The sequence below is a fragment of the Mobula birostris genome, chromosome 6 (assembly GCF_030028105.1).
Source record: "Mobula birostris isolate sMobBir1 chromosome 6, sMobBir1.hap1, whole genome shotgun sequence".
Lineage (NCBI taxonomy): Eukaryota > Metazoa > Chordata > Chondrichthyes > Myliobatiformes > Myliobatidae > Mobula > Mobula birostris.
In genome coordinates this window covers 170370079-170389365 of record NC_092375.1, presented here as the reverse complement: position 1 = coordinate 170389365, position 19287 = coordinate 170370079, and the positions used below count along the sequence as shown (strand labels likewise).

General features: G+C 35.8%; 1 protein-coding gene across 4 annotated transcripts in view; it reads left to right on the top strand.

The window, feature by feature from the left end:
• The window catches only part of metap1d (methionyl aminopeptidase type 1D (mitochondrial)), a 136597-nt gene that overhangs the window by 63006 nt on the left and 54304 nt on the right, over window positions 1-19287 (top strand). For all 4 annotated transcript variants that reach the window (XM_072261875.1, XM_072261878.1, XM_072261877.1 and 1 more), the window contains 5 exons: window positions 337-497; window positions 1757-1906; window positions 3085-3233; window positions 5604-5646; window positions 6837-7000. In XM_072261875.1, coding sequence (XP_072117976.1) covers window positions 337-497; window positions 1757-1906; window positions 3085-3233; window positions 5604-5646; window positions 6837-7000 — 667 coding nt within the window. The remainder of the gene's footprint in view (window positions 1-336; window positions 498-1756; window positions 1907-3084; window positions 3234-5603; window positions 5647-6836; window positions 7001-19287) is intronic.

Here is a 19287-nt window from a genome sequence, read left to right as displayed (position 1 = left end):
GTGATAACCTATTTAAATATGTGGATGGGAAATGTATACGGCAGCCATTCTTGGTGCAGTGCTGATAATTTCCTGAGCTGTCCTTCCCCCTTTCCCCAGTAACCAATTACACATTCCCCCACATTCGATTGCATTCTCTGACTCCCGCCACTATCAATACCCAGTAGTCCTTTTACCTGTCCTTGGTCTGAGCCCTCTACCTAGCTAATGGCCTGACTAATAGTTTAATATCTATGAATCTTTGGTGTTGTTGCATTAACAATGGCATTTTCATTAACTAGAAAGGGTATTGCACACTGCCAGTAATAGCAATGTATCTCATTTTTGTATTGACAGGAAGTGTGCCTGTCTGTTGTAGAGTATCCGCATCAAAATTCAACACTGCTCAGGGGCTCAAAGCATTTGGATTTCAGCTGATAAACTGTATCTTTCGCCAACGTGCCTCCTATGGAGTTGTCCATCCGGCTATTGTTGGACCATCCTACCCTGTACCCAAGGTACATTGATATTGACTTACAGTATTACTCTTTGAACACAACTCCCTGCTGATTTTTATTATTACCTATAAGAGAGGTTAAGGTGAGATGAGAGATGTGACAAGTTAAGCAGAAATAATGATGAAGACTCAATAGGTAATCGTAGTTAAGGCCAAGAAATGGTACAGAACTAGGATATTATTCAGAAAAGAGTAGATTTTAGAACATATAATGGTTCTGAAGACAAGGACATGTTGGAGGAGATCAACATTTCCCTTTCATTAAATTTCCCTTAGATAATTAGGATTTGAATGTTATATTTAAAGGCATACAGCATATGCCGTATTTACCAAAAACTATGACTTTACTGCACTAGCAATGTTTATAATATGAAGCAAAATACCTTATCTTTTTTGCACTACCTTACTTCCCATTTTTCTATTTTCTATTTATGATAATTTAAATTTTTAATATTTACTAATTTTAACTATTTTTAATATTTATAATATTTAATATTTGTAATCCAGGGAGTGTGAAGCGCAGAATCAAATATCACTGTGATGATTGTACATTCTAGTACCAATTGTTTGGCGACAATAAAGTATAAAGTATAATACCTTCCTGGTTCAATATGGTGAAAATAATACAATGAAGCTGGTTCATCAACTGATTCGGGATACACCATGCTTGTTTTGTTTAATCAAATGTCGAGTTGTAATATTTGTTTTAAAATATTTAATTGTGCCTCTTTGAATTCTGGATTCTTAAGATTGTAATTATTCTTATTGGATGTTGTATTCACAAAGATCCTAGTTTCAGTAAATTTGAATCATATAGCTAAGGCACATTTTCATGTTTGAGTACTTGGATTTTACATTTTAAAGTAGCAATGAATAATCTTTTTGCCAGAAGGAAATGTAGGTTAAAAGGCTGTGTATTTCATCAAAATTAATAAAGGTTTATCTATTTTTTTCTAAAGTAGGTAAGTAAGCTCTTCCCATTTGTGTTGTTTGACCAAAGGCTAAAAACAGCAAGCTGCTATTCTTGTTAGTCCATTGAGTTAACAGTGTTCTTAGGAATTTAGAAGTGGGCAATGTTAAGTTCAAAAGGGCATTTGAAGAAATATTGCAGCAGCCTTGGGGTTTGTCTGATGGCTCAGGAAGGGTCGACACTGTAACACTCAGGGCAAACTGCCATGAAGCAGGAGTCTCTTTTTGAGAAAATGATCCCATTGTCACGCTCCAGTTTTCTCATCTTCATTTTCAATCTTTTTTTTCAAGCACATAAAGAAACCAGACTATGTGACGACAGGCATTATACCAGACTGGGGAGACTACATCGAAATTAAAGATGAAGATCAGATTCAGGGTCTTCGACAAGCCTGTCAACTGGCTCGCCAGATCCTCCTTTTTGCTGGAAGGAGTTTAAAGGTAATATATGTTGTTCTGAAGGTTAACTGAGAAAGGACATTTCAACAATTTTGCCTGTATCTTCATGCCTCTTCTGCCCTCATTTTTTATAATTATGAGAGTTAGCCTTTTATTTTTATGAACTTGTTCTTATATTTTAACTGCCCATCTAATTTGCAGTTAAATTGTACTTGAAAAGTTTCAGATTACAAAACAAAATTTATTTTATAAGGGAATAGTGTTTTAACAGTTCTCTGGATCATTTCTATTACATATATATGATTATAAAACAAGACCATATTTTTACAGAGTACATTTTTAAGTGTTAAAGAGAACATTTGTGCATATGATTTTTACCTCTGAAGTGATAAACTGATGTCACCAATTCAGAATTATGAAGTTCTGGTTTTTTACAATGCCAGTAATAACTTAGATATAAAGCGCATCGAAGTGCAAACTAAATAAAGTCATATTAAAAAATCCTAACTGACTCATACATTCATTTTCAAAATTTTATTCACATGCCATGTTCTAGAAATTAGTATTTTACAAAGTCAATTATATAAAACCTCCATCCGTCAGATTCTCTGGCTTCTGACTTCATGACAAAAAGTTTTCAAATGGACAAAAGAGAAAGTCACAACTCCAAGAGGAAATCTTTGCCTTTTGTAGGAAATGCATAGCTAAAGTTATAAATTCTGCAGTCTGAATTAGGGGTTACTGTCTCACAAAACTATGAACTACTTGTTCTTAATGTACCAGTGCCAAAATTATGTAGTTAATGTCTCTTAATGATTTCAATACCAAATTTTGATGATGTAATGCACGTAACAAAGAAGCTTCATGCTTTAATTTTGATTATTTTTTATCATTACTTCTTCAGGTAATATTAGTTTCTGTATTCAATTTCTACCATAGTATCTCAATTGGTGACAGTATGTGTGTGTCACTTATTCATGTAAAGCATGTGACCCTTTGTATTTGGTATCCTCCTATAAAATCTACCTATGCAGCAAAGTAGTATTTAATGGTATAGACTATAAAGATTATCATTGGATAAAGAAGCTGTAGCTTCCAAAATTTCAGTATTACTTCCCGGTTAAATTGCCCAATAAAAAGCATAATTTTTGTATAATACTTACTAACATAAAGTGTGTTAAAACTAGATTGTATTAAGTCTATTGTTCTTTATATTTTAGGCTGGCATGACAACTGAGCAATTGGATTACATTGTTCATAATGAAACTATCAGAAATAATGCATACCCTTCACCATTGGGTTATGGGGGTTTTCCAAAGTCCGTTTGCACCTCTGTGAACAATGTGGTATGTCATGGCATACCTGACAGGTAATTGTTTCTGGTAATTTGCCCATTTGTGTTATCTTGTGTTTGCATTTCTGACATATTATATTTCTTGTGCAAATGATTGTAACCTATTTGACTTTTTAAAAGTAAACAAATATGAATTCTGGACTAAAATGCAGATAATACAAGGATAATACAAGGCAAATTTACAAGTTTGCACCGAAAAGTTTTATTCTCCGTAACATCGTAGTTGCAATAAGTTTTTTACACTGAAGTGTTTTAATGAAAATTCCCTTCTTACTTATTAATCTTTCATTTAATTTTCAAATGCTGCTGTTGTATACTTTTCTTTCTATTTTATCTTTACCTATTTGAATTTTCCTATTTTTCATCATGTTATCGTGAATCAACTTTATTGAAGTTGAAGTGCTGTAAAGAAGGGTTGAAGGAGATTTTTTTCCAGCTTTCTTTCCACACATTGGCTTTTTGTAAAATATAGCTTATTAATCTTTCCAAGGATCTCAACTCTCTGGTATTGCTGTGGAATCTCCCGTCCTTAATTGATTCCTGGGATGTGGCTTCTAGCAACACTAGCAAACATTAGGCATATTTTTTTCTTTCAGTTTTTCTGTTTATTCATTATTACAATCTGTGAAATTTGAAAATTATCATATTGATTTAGGCAAAAACCTATTTTTGTAATGGACTCTTTCTGCCGTTTGGCATAGAAAGAATGGATATCTTGTGCACAATTCAGTGGGAGTGGAGGGTTGGCCAGTTGGAGCCTATATTCACATAACAAAAGGTAACACTGGCTCTCCAAGTTGATCATGGGGAGAGAGTATGTATTGTGATGCACATCATCACAACTTTAAGAAACACTGCAGGGACAGGAGAAATTTTTCCTGTCGTGATTGTAGGCTTCATGGCTGACTCATATGAATTGTAAAATCTTTACTAAACTAAAAGTTAGCTCATTATATTGTATGTTTCTTTATATTTTAGTCTGAAATTGCAATAATTTGATGCTTCATCATGAAGAATTAGGCAGAAATTCCAAGTCCACACCTGTACATTTCATTACCTTTAAAAATAAGATGTCATGAAACAGTTTAAACCCATTTATTTTCATAATGGCTCAGAAAAGCATTTTGAAAACTGAAATGATGATTTCGGAAACTTTGAGGTGTCACTCCTTTAACAAACATATTTCGTAACCATTCAAATTGTTTTAACCTGGCCATTACTAAAAGTTTCACAGATAGGAGAAAATCTGCAGATATTGGAAATCCAAAGCAACATGCACCAAATGCTGGAGGAACTCAGCTGGTCAGGCAGCATCTATAGAAAAGAGGAAACAGCTAATGTTTTGGACTGAGACTTGATGAAGGGTCTTGGCCCGAAATGTCGACTGTTTAGTCTTTTCCATAGATGCTTCCTGGCTTGCTGAGTTCCTCCCGCATTTTGAGTGTATTACTAAGAGTTTGTTTTCCTGACAACATTAAATTCTCCTCATTCTTATATCACAATGTGACCACATAATAAACTGTCCCTATTGCCCTCTGCCATGTTTTCACCATTGCTAGAATAAGGTGTAAAGTTTAGCCGTATGGAGAGCAAACCAGTGGCTTGATTTCAGATTCAAAATGTTCTGTTTTGGAAGCATTAAATGAGTTTAATATATGTAAATTAGATGTTCAATGGATTTATCAGGGCCATGTGCAGCTTGAACGGAGGAAACACATAATTAGAATTTTACTCAATTTTCAGTGTTTTGTCATTAAGCAGCACAGAATACAATATAAACTTATTGATAGTTTCTGCTGTGTCAGAAATGTATTGTAATATGTTGATAGGGACTCTGAATACTCAGGAAGATTGATGTTTTATAAAGTACTGCTAACTTGATATTCAATCCTTTCATATGACTCATTTTTTAACCAAGCAGTAGAACTACAAAGCAAAGACATGCTCGTTTTTAATATTTTCACTCTTTTTTTTCTGTAGTCCTAACATTTTCTTAAATTTCATCGCAGTCTGTTGAACAAATGTGTTTATTTTTCCTTTCAATGCATTTTCATGTTTGAATGGCATGTTCACGTTCCGCTCCTAGAATCGAGTGCCGTACTGCATAGCACATGTATAGCCATGCCTTACAAAAAATATTATTTTAATGAATTACTGAAAATTGCCCAAGTTTGTATTGTTTCAGGTGTCTACAATTGGTAGAGTTATAGCACTCTTATTAAAAGAAGGGATCTAAAGTTGAGTACTTATAGCACATTCTATTTAATGTAAGATAATTGCAAATAATTGCTGGGTCTTTCTAATACACTCTTATTAATCTGATTTTTTTTCTGTTGTGTTGGTTTTTAAGCTATAGCTCTTATATTTCTGTTTGTTTCTTTCCAGCCGACTCCTTCAGGATGGAGATATTATCAATATTGATGTTACAGTGAGTATTCCATCTGAAAATCATAAAGACTTGATCAGCATTTTGATTCCCAGCAGTAACAGAAAATAAATCTGGATTAGGAATATGAATGTGTAAATGGACATGTAATTCATTTCCAGGAAAATAAAACAGCTGCTTCCCCTTCCCCTTTTTGTTTATTGGACCAGATTTGCCTAATTGTCTGTAAGTTAGATGTATCATGATCAATGCAAGACAGAGGATATGCTATCTCATCCTGCTATGTTGTCCCCTTCAGAAGGTATAATAGTTATTGATCCACAATGTAGTTAATGCAGGGGACTGCAGTGTTGGGAGGCTTTTCTGAATGAATGTGAGAGATGAGCTAATGTATAAAAGCCTGGCATTTTTCCTTCACTCTGCAGAGTTTGATCTTCCTCTTCCTGGTGATTTGAGTGGGGTCTGTGATTATCATACTCTGTCATTATAGGCTTCAGTGACAGCAATGGCTTGTATATGTCATTCTCCTAGAATTGTAATACTGTTGCTACCAATATCTTTCACATCTATTAAAGCCTTGATTGAGGTATCCTGCTCCAAGCATAATACAATTATGTTGTGTGGATGTGAAAAAAAACATATTTCTTTTGCTTAAACACCTAAATGCCTACTTTAAATCTGTCATGTTTATAACTTCTGCTTAGCCTTTTTTATCTTAAACATGTTATAAAACTATCTTATACATTTCTAAAATAATGTGAATGCAATGCATGTACTAATACATCCACAAACTGAAAATGAATTGATTCCAATGAATTAGCAGTTTATTTTTGGCAAAAACACAGACATCAAAGATAGAAGCATTTTTCAACTTGAATTAACTTTGAGAACGTAAATTATAAAAAATAAATGCTTAACATAATAATTGAGCAAAGGGAGTAACTGATCAAGTGACTTTCAACATATCCCATTTCATGAACCTATGTAAAGTTTTGGAATGGAGACCTGTATATAAAATCATAATTAGACCTGTGAATTGTTGAGAGAAAGAAAGATGAGAAATATCATACCTTGTTTTCCTCTCCTTGTATAACCTAACATGTGGATCCTTGACAATGTTTCTTGAAAATTTTTTCTTGAACTGTGGTCATTTTTAAAATCTTACCGGTCAATTAAACAGTAAACTTTAATGGGAATTTATTTTTCCTCCCTATTACTCTTCGGTTGAATAGGTGTATTTTAATGGATACCATGGTGATACTTCTGAAACATTTTTGATTGGAAATGTGGATAAATCTGGGCAAAAGCTCGTGGAGATTGCCAGAAGATGCAGAAATGAAGCAATTGCTGTTTGCAGGCCTGGAGCACCACTGAATGTAATTGGAAACACAATCAGGTAAGTTTTGTACAGACAGGTGTCGGGAAATCTAATGGGACAGAGTTTATTGGTGATGAGGAATAAAGTTGGTCACCTTTTTTCGTCACATAGTCACTATTTCAGTCCGCTCGTGGAATTTGAACTGGAAGACAGAAATGTTATTCTCTGAGCAAGGGATAATACCTAAGGCAACTCAGAGAAGTATGTATAAAAATATCAGGAAACATAAGGTTTCTTGCAGTTTCTGGTTATTTTCACTATTTATTTATAGGTACTTATTTGGTTTATACCAAATAATCTTTGGAAAAAGTATCTGATGACTATATTGTAGAATAAAATCTATTTCATATACAATATTTCTCAATATTAATGGGAAGTCAGAATCAAGTTTATTATCACTAACGTGTCATGAAATTTGTTGTTTCGCAGCAGCAACACAATGCAGCACATAAAAAGATTAACCATAAGTTGCAATAAGAAATATTTTAAAATAAATAAATATTGCAGAAAGAGAATAAAATAGTGAGGTAGTGTTTATGGAATGTTCAGAAATCTGATGGCGGAAAGGAAGAAGCTGTTCCTAAAACACTGGTTGTGCATTCTCAGGCTACTGTACCTCCTCCCTGATAATAATGAGATGAGGGGATGTCCTGGGTGGTGAAGATTCTTAATGATAGGTGCACCACCTTTTGAAGATGTCTTGGATGGTGGGGAGGCTAGTGTCCATGGTGGAGCTGGCTGATTCAACAATCCTCTGCAGCTTTTTCAATCCTGTGCATTGCAGCCTCCATACAACCAGTCATAATGCTCTCTATGGTATATCTGTAGAAATTTGCAAGAGTTTTAAGAAATCGGTAGAAATTTCCAGTAGTCATTGAGAGTCGGCACTTAAAGAAAGTAGTAATGATCGTAGCTAATAAAAAATCTTCAGAATGTGAAATTATTTAAAACCGAGTTCGAGTTATAGAGGGGTACGGTACAGAACAGTCCCTTTGGCCCACTGAGTTTATGCTATCATGCCTACCTCTACTAATCCCATATGCCTGCTTAATTCCATATCTCTCTCCCTTGTTCATTCAAGTAGCTGTCCAGTTGTCCCTTAAATTTTATTACTGTTGCAGCTTCGACCACCTCCTTTGGCAGTTCATTCCAGATACCAACAGCTGTTTGTCTGAAAATTTACCCCTCATATCACCTTTGAACCTCCCTCTCACCTTAAATCTATGTTTTAGACATCCTTACCAAAGGAAACAGACCCGGGCTATCTAATCTATCTATGCTTCTTGTAATTGTATATATCTCTATTTACTTATGTTATTGGTCATATCTCTTTAACCTTGAAACACCAGAAAATTCACAGCAGCCTCCTTAATACTAATTGATTTTCATTTATTCCAATACCAGTATGATTGGAAATTTCATGCTGGTGTGGATGAATGACTTATAAAGATTTTGGAAATGTATATTGGGACAAGTTATTACAGTTATTAAAATTTAATCTGCCACCAAAGGAGTTGGATCAAATTGCCCTTGTGTGAAATAAATTTAGTCTAAATAAAACTATTCTTGGATGAAATGGTAGTGAAATGCAAATTTAGCTTTATTTTGCAGCTTGGAAGAGTTAAAATATAAAGCTACTTAGTGTCTCAGAACTCCCAGGGTTTAATGCATCTGCTGGTGGTGTTCTTACATTATATCGAACAAAATTTGTTCAGTTATAAAGGGGGAAAAAAGCTCCAGAATTCTTATTCAAGCATTCTGTCGAGCTCTGCATTCATGACTGTGTCTAAAGGGCATGTCAGTCTTTTGATTCACTTTGAGAGGTAATTATCCTTTTCCTGTCACGGAACAACAAATGATAGCTAACTGAGGCACATTTGCAGTAGTTGCATTCATCAATTGCTTAAAAAAAATTGAATTTAATTGTGTAACACAGCTGCACGTCAGCTTTTATCACATCTCCCTTGTACTGTGTCTGGTTCTCCTTCCCTCTATATATCTATTTTCTTGTTCCATCTTGTTTTTCTCTCTTCATCACCAACCCCCTTTTTCCCTCTCTCTCCCTCCCTCCTCCTATCTTTATTCCCCCTCGCTCTATTTTCTTGTTAAAGTAATTTTCCTTTGTGAGTCTTATTCTTGATCAAGTAAGGGTACATGAATGGACTAAATTATCACAATTACTCATATAATTGAACCTCCTTTGTACCAAGTGCAACTCCAGTAGCCCTTTTTTCCATCATGAAACTGCTTTCATTATATGGTTTTTCATATTCTCTGACACCATGCGCACACAGAACCAGGCGTGCAGATGAGATGCAGGGGGGAGCATTGCAGATCAGCAAGGTCACAGTAGGAGTAATTAGCTGTGCTATGGAAAGAGCATCCAGCCTTTTCTGCAGTGTAGATGTACAATCCATAGCTTTCAGTCACAAAGAACTTACTAACAAATGGAGCTCCCGCCCATTGCTTTAAAAAAAAGATTTGTATCAACACTACAATTTTCCATCATTAGGACTAATAATGGAGAGCTCGGTATGCATCAAGGGGAACAAAAAAAAAATCTCACATTCAAGTGGCTGCTGGATGCCTTCCCTTTTTGTCTACAAGTTAACTCTTTACCATAAAGCTGTATATACCATATTCAGATACCCTCAAACTGTTGTTGGCACCTACTCTATTTCAAGGTGCTCCCTTTGAAATTGTGTTAATTTTCTATTTGGAAAAATGCATTTAATTTCACAATTGAAATGTGAATTGTACCCCAGTGTTTTTTATGAGTTGTACATAGGCTGTTTCTGTTTTTGTTATTTGCAATATTGCATGTTACTTATTTATTCATCAAGGAAAAAAACTGAACAAAAATGAATACTACTACCTACTTGTTTTCTAATAATTATAACATTCCAGATATATACAGTTAGTTGATTTTGTTCTTGTTTAAACTGCTACAAAGTTATAGAATTATTATTGAAAGTATTTTAAATTTAGATTATAAATAGGAGAAAATATGAATTCCTTTTTGATCATGTTTTACTTGTAAAATTTTTATGTTATACGTAGATCTGCAGCCACGTATTTTATAAAGTTTTTGAACAATTAAGGGAGCATTTACATCAATGTTTCAGGAAGGCCTTATATTTCTGAGCATTTTAAATTCAGTGTTAGAAAGCTAATATAATAATACTCTATTATTATACACTTTGGATATTATCCAAGGGACTGCATTGGCTAATATACTAGTATGGTACTGTGCCCTTGTCACTTTTCCCACGCCAGTCTAACCTTCAACCTCCATCTCTATATTCCGCTTCATTGAGAATACATAGAATTAATATTCTCCTTATGAAATAAATTAAATATTTTTACAAATATAGCATAGAATTTGTTTGACAATGGGAGTGGAGCACAACCCAAGGGAGAAACAGAACTCACTGAGACTAGATGTAGGAAAGAGGAGGTTTTCTTAAGGTTGACACACAGATGTTGCTGGAGGAAGAAACAAAATCAGTTCAGAAGTGGAGTGAGGTGACAACATGGAGCATGACGAAACAGCAAAATCTTAAAACATCCTGGAGGTCAAAGTTATCTTTCTATTTCAATGCTGCTGTTCTTCAAGAAGTATAACTAATTATTTTTTGTGAGTATCTGACACAGGTATTCAGTCTTTCCTCTTCTTCATTGAAGATTTGATATTCAACTCATGGAAATTCTGTATTCTTTCTCATACTTCTGTGCTCTTTCCATTCTCTTTGACTGCCTTTTGTTATTGCTAGTTTGGAAATGTTCAGAAAACTCAAGCTCTTTCCTCTGAAGTTATTACTCCACTAGCCTGCTGGTGCAATCTTCAATTTCTTAAACCTTCATTCCAATTTCCAAACACCCCAGCAGATTACTCACACTTTAATGAGCCTTATAATGACTGTGCTAATGAGCTGGTGCAAATTGTCCTACTGTCTATCAGGGGAGTTTAGTTCATCTCACATTGATGTAAATGCAGTGAGATGCAACTAATCACATGCAATTTAGAATAATTGTATTATTTCACAGTTAAAGGGAAGTTTAATGGCAGCAAAATTTGATGAATCAGATAAGATTTTGCAGTAATTTTAGTTCTGGATTTTTCAATTTGGGATCAACTTTATTTTGAGCTTTTATCATTTGCTATTGGTGTTTACAAGGAACAGCAAGATTGATTGGAAACTTTAGGATGGGTATATTCAAATGAGAATGATCATACTGATCTTATTTTCTGCAATCCCTAATCTGCACACGCATCATGATCATAATAAAACAAACATTCTAGGTTGCCAAGTAACTGGATTTGAAATGCTGAGCACATAGGTAGTAGGCAGAAACTACATTTACTGTAAATTTTGGTGATAATAATTTTTATTACCATTATTCTGAGTCCTACAATGCAGGGATGCTATTTTCCAACTATTCTTACAATTCCTGCTTAACAGTGTCCTGCTTTCAAGATACTGTTCCTGCTTAGAATTTTCCTTTTTCCCTATGCTGAAAAGAAGTGTATGGTATTTAGCTTTTCTCTTACACTTAAATACACAGAATTACCCAAGTCGTCCCAAAGGCAGAAATTATGTTGTTTCACTTAATAAAGTAAGCGGTTGGTATGAGATTTGTCCATGTATAGTCCGTGTATAGAGTATATAATAACAGGACCATCATAATTACTGCAGAGAAAGTTCTACATTCCAACCAGCCTGCTTCTTTATTTTACAAATCTTTGATATATAACTACTTTGATTCTGTAGCCCCTTAATGACAAATATGATAGGCTGAGAGGCAAATTTTCTATAAATCAAGAAAACTGTATTTACTGTACTAAACTACACAATTAGATTTACTCTTTTATCAGTTGTAACTTCTACATTTTATGTTTCGATGAATCAGTATGCATAGGCTGCGTAATATTTTCGTTAGCATGTTATGAATGCATTTCATAACATTGCTCTTCAGTGAAGAAGAAAAACATTGAACAAAAAGTGAATAAATATTTTATAAGAGCACGAGTGATATATTAAGCAGTGAACTAAATAGCGTGGACAACAAGATATTGTCGAATGATTAACAAAATATTGTGTTCAATAGCTGTCTTTCTGGTTTCATGATATTTTTGAACTATTTTCTCTAGTTTACCTATGTTGTCTCCTTGCTGGCTGTTACATTGCTTTATTCTTTGTCATAGGCTTTCACTTTATTCTCAATATTTCAGCCTCATTTTTTCTGGGAGCTGCTTTCAGTCTATTTTGGCTCTTTTCTGCATGTTTACCTTCCGCACAAGATTTTGTGCAGATATGTTCAGTAGCCCAATTTCTCAGGCCACACCAAACATTCATTGTGCTTACTTTTGTCTACAAACTTTCTTTGTATTTTTGCACTGTAGCTTACTACTGTAGCACTACTCTGTATTTGGGCTTTCATTGCTTGTAAATAGAGCATGCAGTGGTGCACAGAAGTTACACAGAGGTAATGACAAATAGGTTTATAAAGAGAATTAAAAGTCACAGAGAAAAAGTAAACAAAATTGTTAAGATATCTGCAACAATAATCAAAATTTGAAGGAATGTGTTTCCAGTTTTAAAAATAAATTTTACTTCAATGTATTTTGTGCATACACAGTGATATCCCTTACATTTTATATTCCTTAAGCCTAAGTATGTGTTACTGATTTATTACATTGTGCTGCATTATAATACGCACATTCATCATGCAATAGATGTACTAAATGCACAACTTCACTGTTGACAGAAAAAAATCAATAGTGGTGAGCATTCATTGAAGTAACCTTTATTAAATTCAGTGCTATACTTCAGTTCTGTACTTCTATATTCATGCCTTGCACAACTCATAAGTTTCAGGAAGTTCTTCTTTTGGTGTGGTTTATTTATTGAAACTGTAGCTCTAAACAATTTAAAGTTTCACCTATTTCCTTCCTTTCAGAACAGAAGTGAATGAATATGTCTGTTAACTACTAACTTTAATATGATTTGAGAAGGAGGTTGCTTATTTACATTATTTGCATTCTTAGTTTTCTCCATTGTTATTTTACAGCTGGTCATTGGTGTATCAAAGATTATTTTTTTCTGAATGCAAATTGTATTACTATCAATGATTTTATCTTCATAAATTTCTGATTTATTAGATGCTAAGCATTTCCTAATTGCAGATGAAGGATACTACATAGAAACATTCCAAATGTTAAAAGGACTGAACAGATTAGATATGGCAAAGTTATTTCCCATAGTAGGGGATTCTAGGACAAGAGGGCACGACTTCAGGATTGAAGGACGTTCATTTAGAACTGAGATGTGGAGAAATTACTTCAGTCAGACGGTGGTAAATCTGTGGAATTTGTTGCCACGAGTGGCTGTGGAGGCCAAGTCATTGGGTGTATTTAAGGCAGAGATAGATAGGCTCTTGATTAGCCAGGGCATGAAAGGGTATGGGGTGAAGGCAGGGGAGTGGGGATGATTGGAAGAATTGGATCAGCCCAGGACTGAATGGTGGAGCAGACTCGATGAGCCGAATGGCCCACTTCTGCTCCTATATCTCATGGTCTTATGGTCTTACATGTAAAACATGTAATGTTAATACAAACACATTGGGATCAGTTTACTAAATCAGAACGCTGAAGGGACACCATGTCCAGATTTGTAGCTCAAATTTGCAAGCTGTAAAATTTGCATAAACTTAAGAACATGATTTTAAAAACTGGCTTGAACTGTGCATAGAGAAGTTGATCTTTTCATATATAATTAAACAGCATAGTACAGAGCCAAGACATACAGCTTTCAAAGTTTGTATATCCTTTTAGACATGCCACAACCAAATGTAGTACTCTTGAATGCAACTCTTGAAGGTGAGTGCAATGCCTTTTATGCTCACTTTGACCATCAAAACATGAAGGCACCTTCACAAATTCCCACAGCCCCCAATGACCCTGTGATTCCAGACACTGAGGCCACCAAGAGAGTATCCTTAAGAGGGTAAACCCACAGAAAACATCCAGCCCAGATGGGGTACCTGGCCGAATACTGCAGACCTGTGCTATTCAACTGTCTAGTGTGTTCACTGATAACTCTAAGCTCTCGCTTTGGAAGTCCAAGGTACCGAGCTGCTTCAAACAGGCTTCCATTATATAGGTGCCCAAGAAGAACATGGTAACCTGCCTCAATGACTGTTGTCCAGTAGCACTTACATCAACTGATGACGTTCTTTGAGAGGCTGGTGATGAAGTATATCAACTCCTGCTTGAGGATCGACTAGGATTCACTGCCTACTGTAACAACTGGTCAACATCAGATGCCATTTCATTGTCTCTCCACTCTGCCCTGGAACACCTGGACAGTGAAGATGCATACATCAGGATGCTCTTCATTAATGACAGCTCTGCATTCACTACTATTATCCCCTCAAAACTAATCAGTAAGCTTCAAGACCTTGGTCTCAGTGCCTCGTTGTGCAACTGGACCCTCAATTGCCTCACTTGCAGACGCTAGTCAATTTGGATTGGCAAGAACATTTCATCCAGCTACTTGCTTAACACTTATGACTGTGAGACTAAGTACAGCTCCAATGCCATATTTAAGTTTGCTGACAACACTACTGCTAAGGAGCGAATCAAAGGTGGTGACAAATTTTTATATAGGAGGGAGATTGACAATCTGGCTCAATGATGCTACAACAACAACAACCTCTCATTCAATGTCAGCAAAACTGATTATTGTCTATAGGTGAAGGAAACTGGAGGTACATGAGCCAATCCTCATCAGGGGATCAGTGGTAGAGAGAGTCAGCATCTTTAATTTCCTCTGTGTTAATTTCAGAGGATTTGTCCTGGGTCCAGCACGTAAGTACCGTTACAAAGAAGGCACAGCAGCATCTCTACTTTCTGAGAAGATTGCACAAATCCAGCATGTCATTTAAAACAAATGTCTAGAGATATACAGTGGTGAGTATCCTGACTGGTTACATCTTGGCCTGGAATGAAAACACCAATGCCCTTGAACGGAAAAAAAATTACAAAATTTAGTGGATGCAGCCAGTCCATCACAGATAAGGCCCTCCCCACCGTTGAACACATTTACGAGGAGCACCTTCAGAGGAAAACAATAACCATCATCAAGGACCCTCACCACCCAGGCCATACTCTCTTCTTGCTGCTGCCATCAGGAAGGAGGTATAGGAGCCTCGTCCCACACTACTAGATTCAGGAACAGTGATTACCCTTCAACCATCAGGCTCTTGAACCAAAGGAGATAATTTCAATCACCCCAACACTGACCTGATTCCACAACCTGTGGATTCATCTTTAAGGACTCTACAACTCATGTTCTCAGTGCACTTTAAAAAAATTGGACATGGAATTTAAATCCATGAAATATGCTTGGGATTTGAGAGCAATTCCTGGGGATAAGGTGCTAACTAGGAATGTAACTGTGATGTCAGAGACGAAGAGAGATCTTGGGGTTTAGTGGACAGATCTGTAAAATCATTTGTAAATGCTCTTATAATGCAAAGAGTAAATTAGGATGTAAGCATCTGTGATACTCATTTAAAGACTATATTTAGCCAAGTTAAGTCCACATCTGGACTAATGTTTACAGGGATGTCTGTAATTACTGCGATACAAAATAAGAGAAGATTAAAAGGTAGACTTTACTCAGCATTCAGAATAAAGGTAAAATTTAAATTTATGAAAAAATTGTACAGACCAGGTTCAAGTAAGCTTTTCTGCATGTACTAAATTTAAGTAGGATTTATATACATAAATAAATGTTAATAGAAAATGGATCATGTTTTTTGACTAAAATTATTTAAAATATGTCAAAAGTGTATACCAGGCATAGGTGCTGAAGCAAAGTACCTTAAAGGTTTTCAGTAAAGGACTAGACAGGTTATTGTTACCAAATGTGTTTAAGATTATTATAAATGCACTAAAAGAATATTGTAAATGGGTGGGTTAGAAGAACAGCACCTACTCTTGCCTGACACTGATGTTACCAGCTACAAACCAGCCTTCTACAACTGACTTTAAAAGCCGAACATGCTGAGTTAATGTTTGGATGGGAGATTTCCAGGAAATAGCAGGTACTCTGAGATTTATCTAAAATAGTACTCATTCGTGGTGTCAAAATATTTCTTGTTCCAAAATATCTACTTTGTAGCAATTCACAGTAAAATTCTATCTATTTTTGTTTGCCCTATCCATTTAATCTGGTCAGATCACTGTAAATGCTGTTGATTTTGCTTAATACTAAACATATATTTGAATTGCTCAAGATTCTCTACAAATTTTGTGTTATTATGTTAAAGGCACCCTCCTTCACATCAATTATCAACCTTCTGAACATTCAGAGATTTTTACAGAGTTCTATCCACCACACACAGACACACACACACACACACAAACACACACCCCTACTGTATTTTTTATTCACTTTTACCTGCTTTCTTTCTTTTCAGAATGAGAATCAGGTTTATTATCACCGGCATGTGTTGTGAAATTTGTTAACTTAGCAGCAGTAGTTCAATGCAATAGAAGAGGAAAAAATATATATAAATAAGTAAATCAATTACAGTACATGTATATTGAATAGATTAAAAATCGTACAAAAACAGAAATAATATATATTGAAAACCTGAGGTAGTGTTCATGGGTTCAGTGACCATTTAGGAATCAGATGGCAGAGGGAAAGAACCTGTTCCTGTATTGCTGAGTGTGTGCCTTCAGGCCTCTGTACCTCCTACTTGATGGTAGCAATTGAGAAAAGGGCATGCCCTGGGGACTGAGGGTCTTTAGTAATGGATCCTGCCTTTCTGAGACATTCCTTGAAGATGCCCTGGGTACTTTGTAGCTAGTACCGAAGATAGAGCCGACTAAATTTTCTGCAGCTTCTTTTGGTCCTGCACAGTAGACCCCTCAACCAAACAGTGATGCAGCCTGTCAGAATGCTCTCCACGGTACATCTATAGAAGTTTTTGACTGTTTTTGTTGACATACCAAGTCTCTTCAAACTCCTAATGAAGTATAGTCGCTGTCTTGCCTTCTTTATAACTGCATCGATATGTTGGGACCAGGTTATGTCCTCAGAGATCCTGACACCCAGGAACTTGAAACTGCTCACTCTCTCCACTTCTGATACCTCTATGAAGATTGGTATGTGTTCCTTTGTCTTATTCTTCCTGAAGTCCACAGTCAGCTCTTTCGGTGCTGCGACACCACTCCACTAATTGGCTTACCTCGCTCCTGTATGCCTTCTCATCTCCATCTGAGATTCTACCAACAATGGTTGTATCGTCAGCAAATTTATAGATGGTATTTGAGCTATGCCTAGCCACATAGTCATGGGTATAGAAAGAAAAGAGCAGTGGGCTAAGCACATACCCCTGGGGTGCACCAGTGTTCACTGTCAGTGAGGAGGAGATATTATCACCAATCTGCAGATTGTGGTCTTCTGGTTAGGAAGTTGAGGATCATAATGTAACTATGCAACTTTTCCCAGACTGTTTTCTAAACCTGTTAACTAATTACTAATGAATTCTGGAGCAACTCACACCAAATGTTGTGGGAACTCAGCAGGTCAGACAGCATCTATGGAAATGAATAAACAGTTTACATTTCGGGCCGAGACCCTTCAACAGGACTGAAAGAAAGGGGGAAATCCGCCAGAATAAAAAGGGGGACGGGAAGGAGGTCAAACTAGAAGATAAGTGAAGCCAAATGGGTGGGAAAGGTAAAGCGCTGGAGAAGAAGAAATGATAGGAGAGGAGAAAGGAAGAAAGGAAGAAGGAGGGGCACCAGGGACCGGGGGAGGTGATAGGCAAGTGAGGAGGGTGAGGAGAAGAGGTAAGAAGCCAGAATGGGGAGTAAAAGAAGTGGGGGGGCAAAATACCAGAAAGTGAAATTGATGTTCACACCATCAGGCCAAAGGCTACCCAGACGGAACATCAGGTGTTACTCCTCCAACCTGAGAGTGGCTTCATCATGGCAAAAGAGGAGGCCGTGGACCAATATGTTGGAGCAGAAATGAGAATAGGAGTTAAAATGTTTGGCCACTGGGAAATTTTGCTTTTGGCAGATAGAGCAGAGGTTCTTGACAAAGCGGTCTGGTAGTTTTGATAGTTCTTACTGGCAGAACATTACCATTACACCTCAAAGTTCCTAGCAAATTGAAATTCACTGTATCCTGAGGAATTATTTGCCTCACATGTCGATAATCAAGATGCTGACTGACTATTTCCTTTAGATGAACCTTGCAGCCTCTTATAAATGTTAGTGAACATTTTGGACCGTTAGTGATTTAGTGAAAAAATGTATATTTTTTAAATTCAAATATATTCAGATAATATTTGCATTCTTCAGGTCCTCCTGTGGAGCCCTTAATTTTGCGGATTAATAAGAGACATAGTTGCATTATGATCCTGTTTACATAGATTTTAAGCAAACAAAGAAGGAGATGCATTTGAAAATCTGCTGCCTTTATTATTAAATGGTGATCAAACCTGTACTTTCCACTCATCATGCTGCAGACATGTTGTTTGTTGATTTGCTGAGATACTGATCAATTATCATTGAAGAGGGCAAGGATATACCCATTCACTTCTGCATCACTTAGCATCCAATCAGCTGTGCATGGTCATCAGTTCAAAGCAGTTAGTTAAGATGAATGACTTAAATAACAGTAGCTGCACAGAGCTTTCTGCAAACAATTGCAGCTCATCAGATAATATCAATGAAATCAAAGCACTTACAAATGAACCAAAACGTAAAGAATGCTGTTTTCATCTGAATTGCTTTACATGATGAATTGATAATAGATTATTATAATTCTTCTGTTTAGATTTCTGGAAATTAACTGAATCATGGACAGTTCGGACAGAGAAATGGCACTAAGGTTAAAGATCATCAGTATTGTTACTGAATAGCAAAGAACGGAAGGGGTGAATGACTTACTCTTTCTATTTCTTAATGTTCTTCTATATTATGGTTTTGTAGAAAGAAAATAACCAGAAAGGTTTTATTTGAGATTTAATAAAAGGCATTGGAGTTTACTTTAACTTTGAATAAACATTATTACCTGATTATGATTAAAATAATGGTTTGTCTTTAACATCTGGTTTTATGATAATGTGAGATTCTGGCTGCAAAATGAAATTTGTTTGTATTTTGTTTGGAATTGTAAACTATTTCTGTTCAATGGGAAAGTCCTGTATATGTACCTAAAAGAGGTCCTTAATGGTAATGAATCATCATGCTAGCAAAAAAAATCACTAAATCCTTG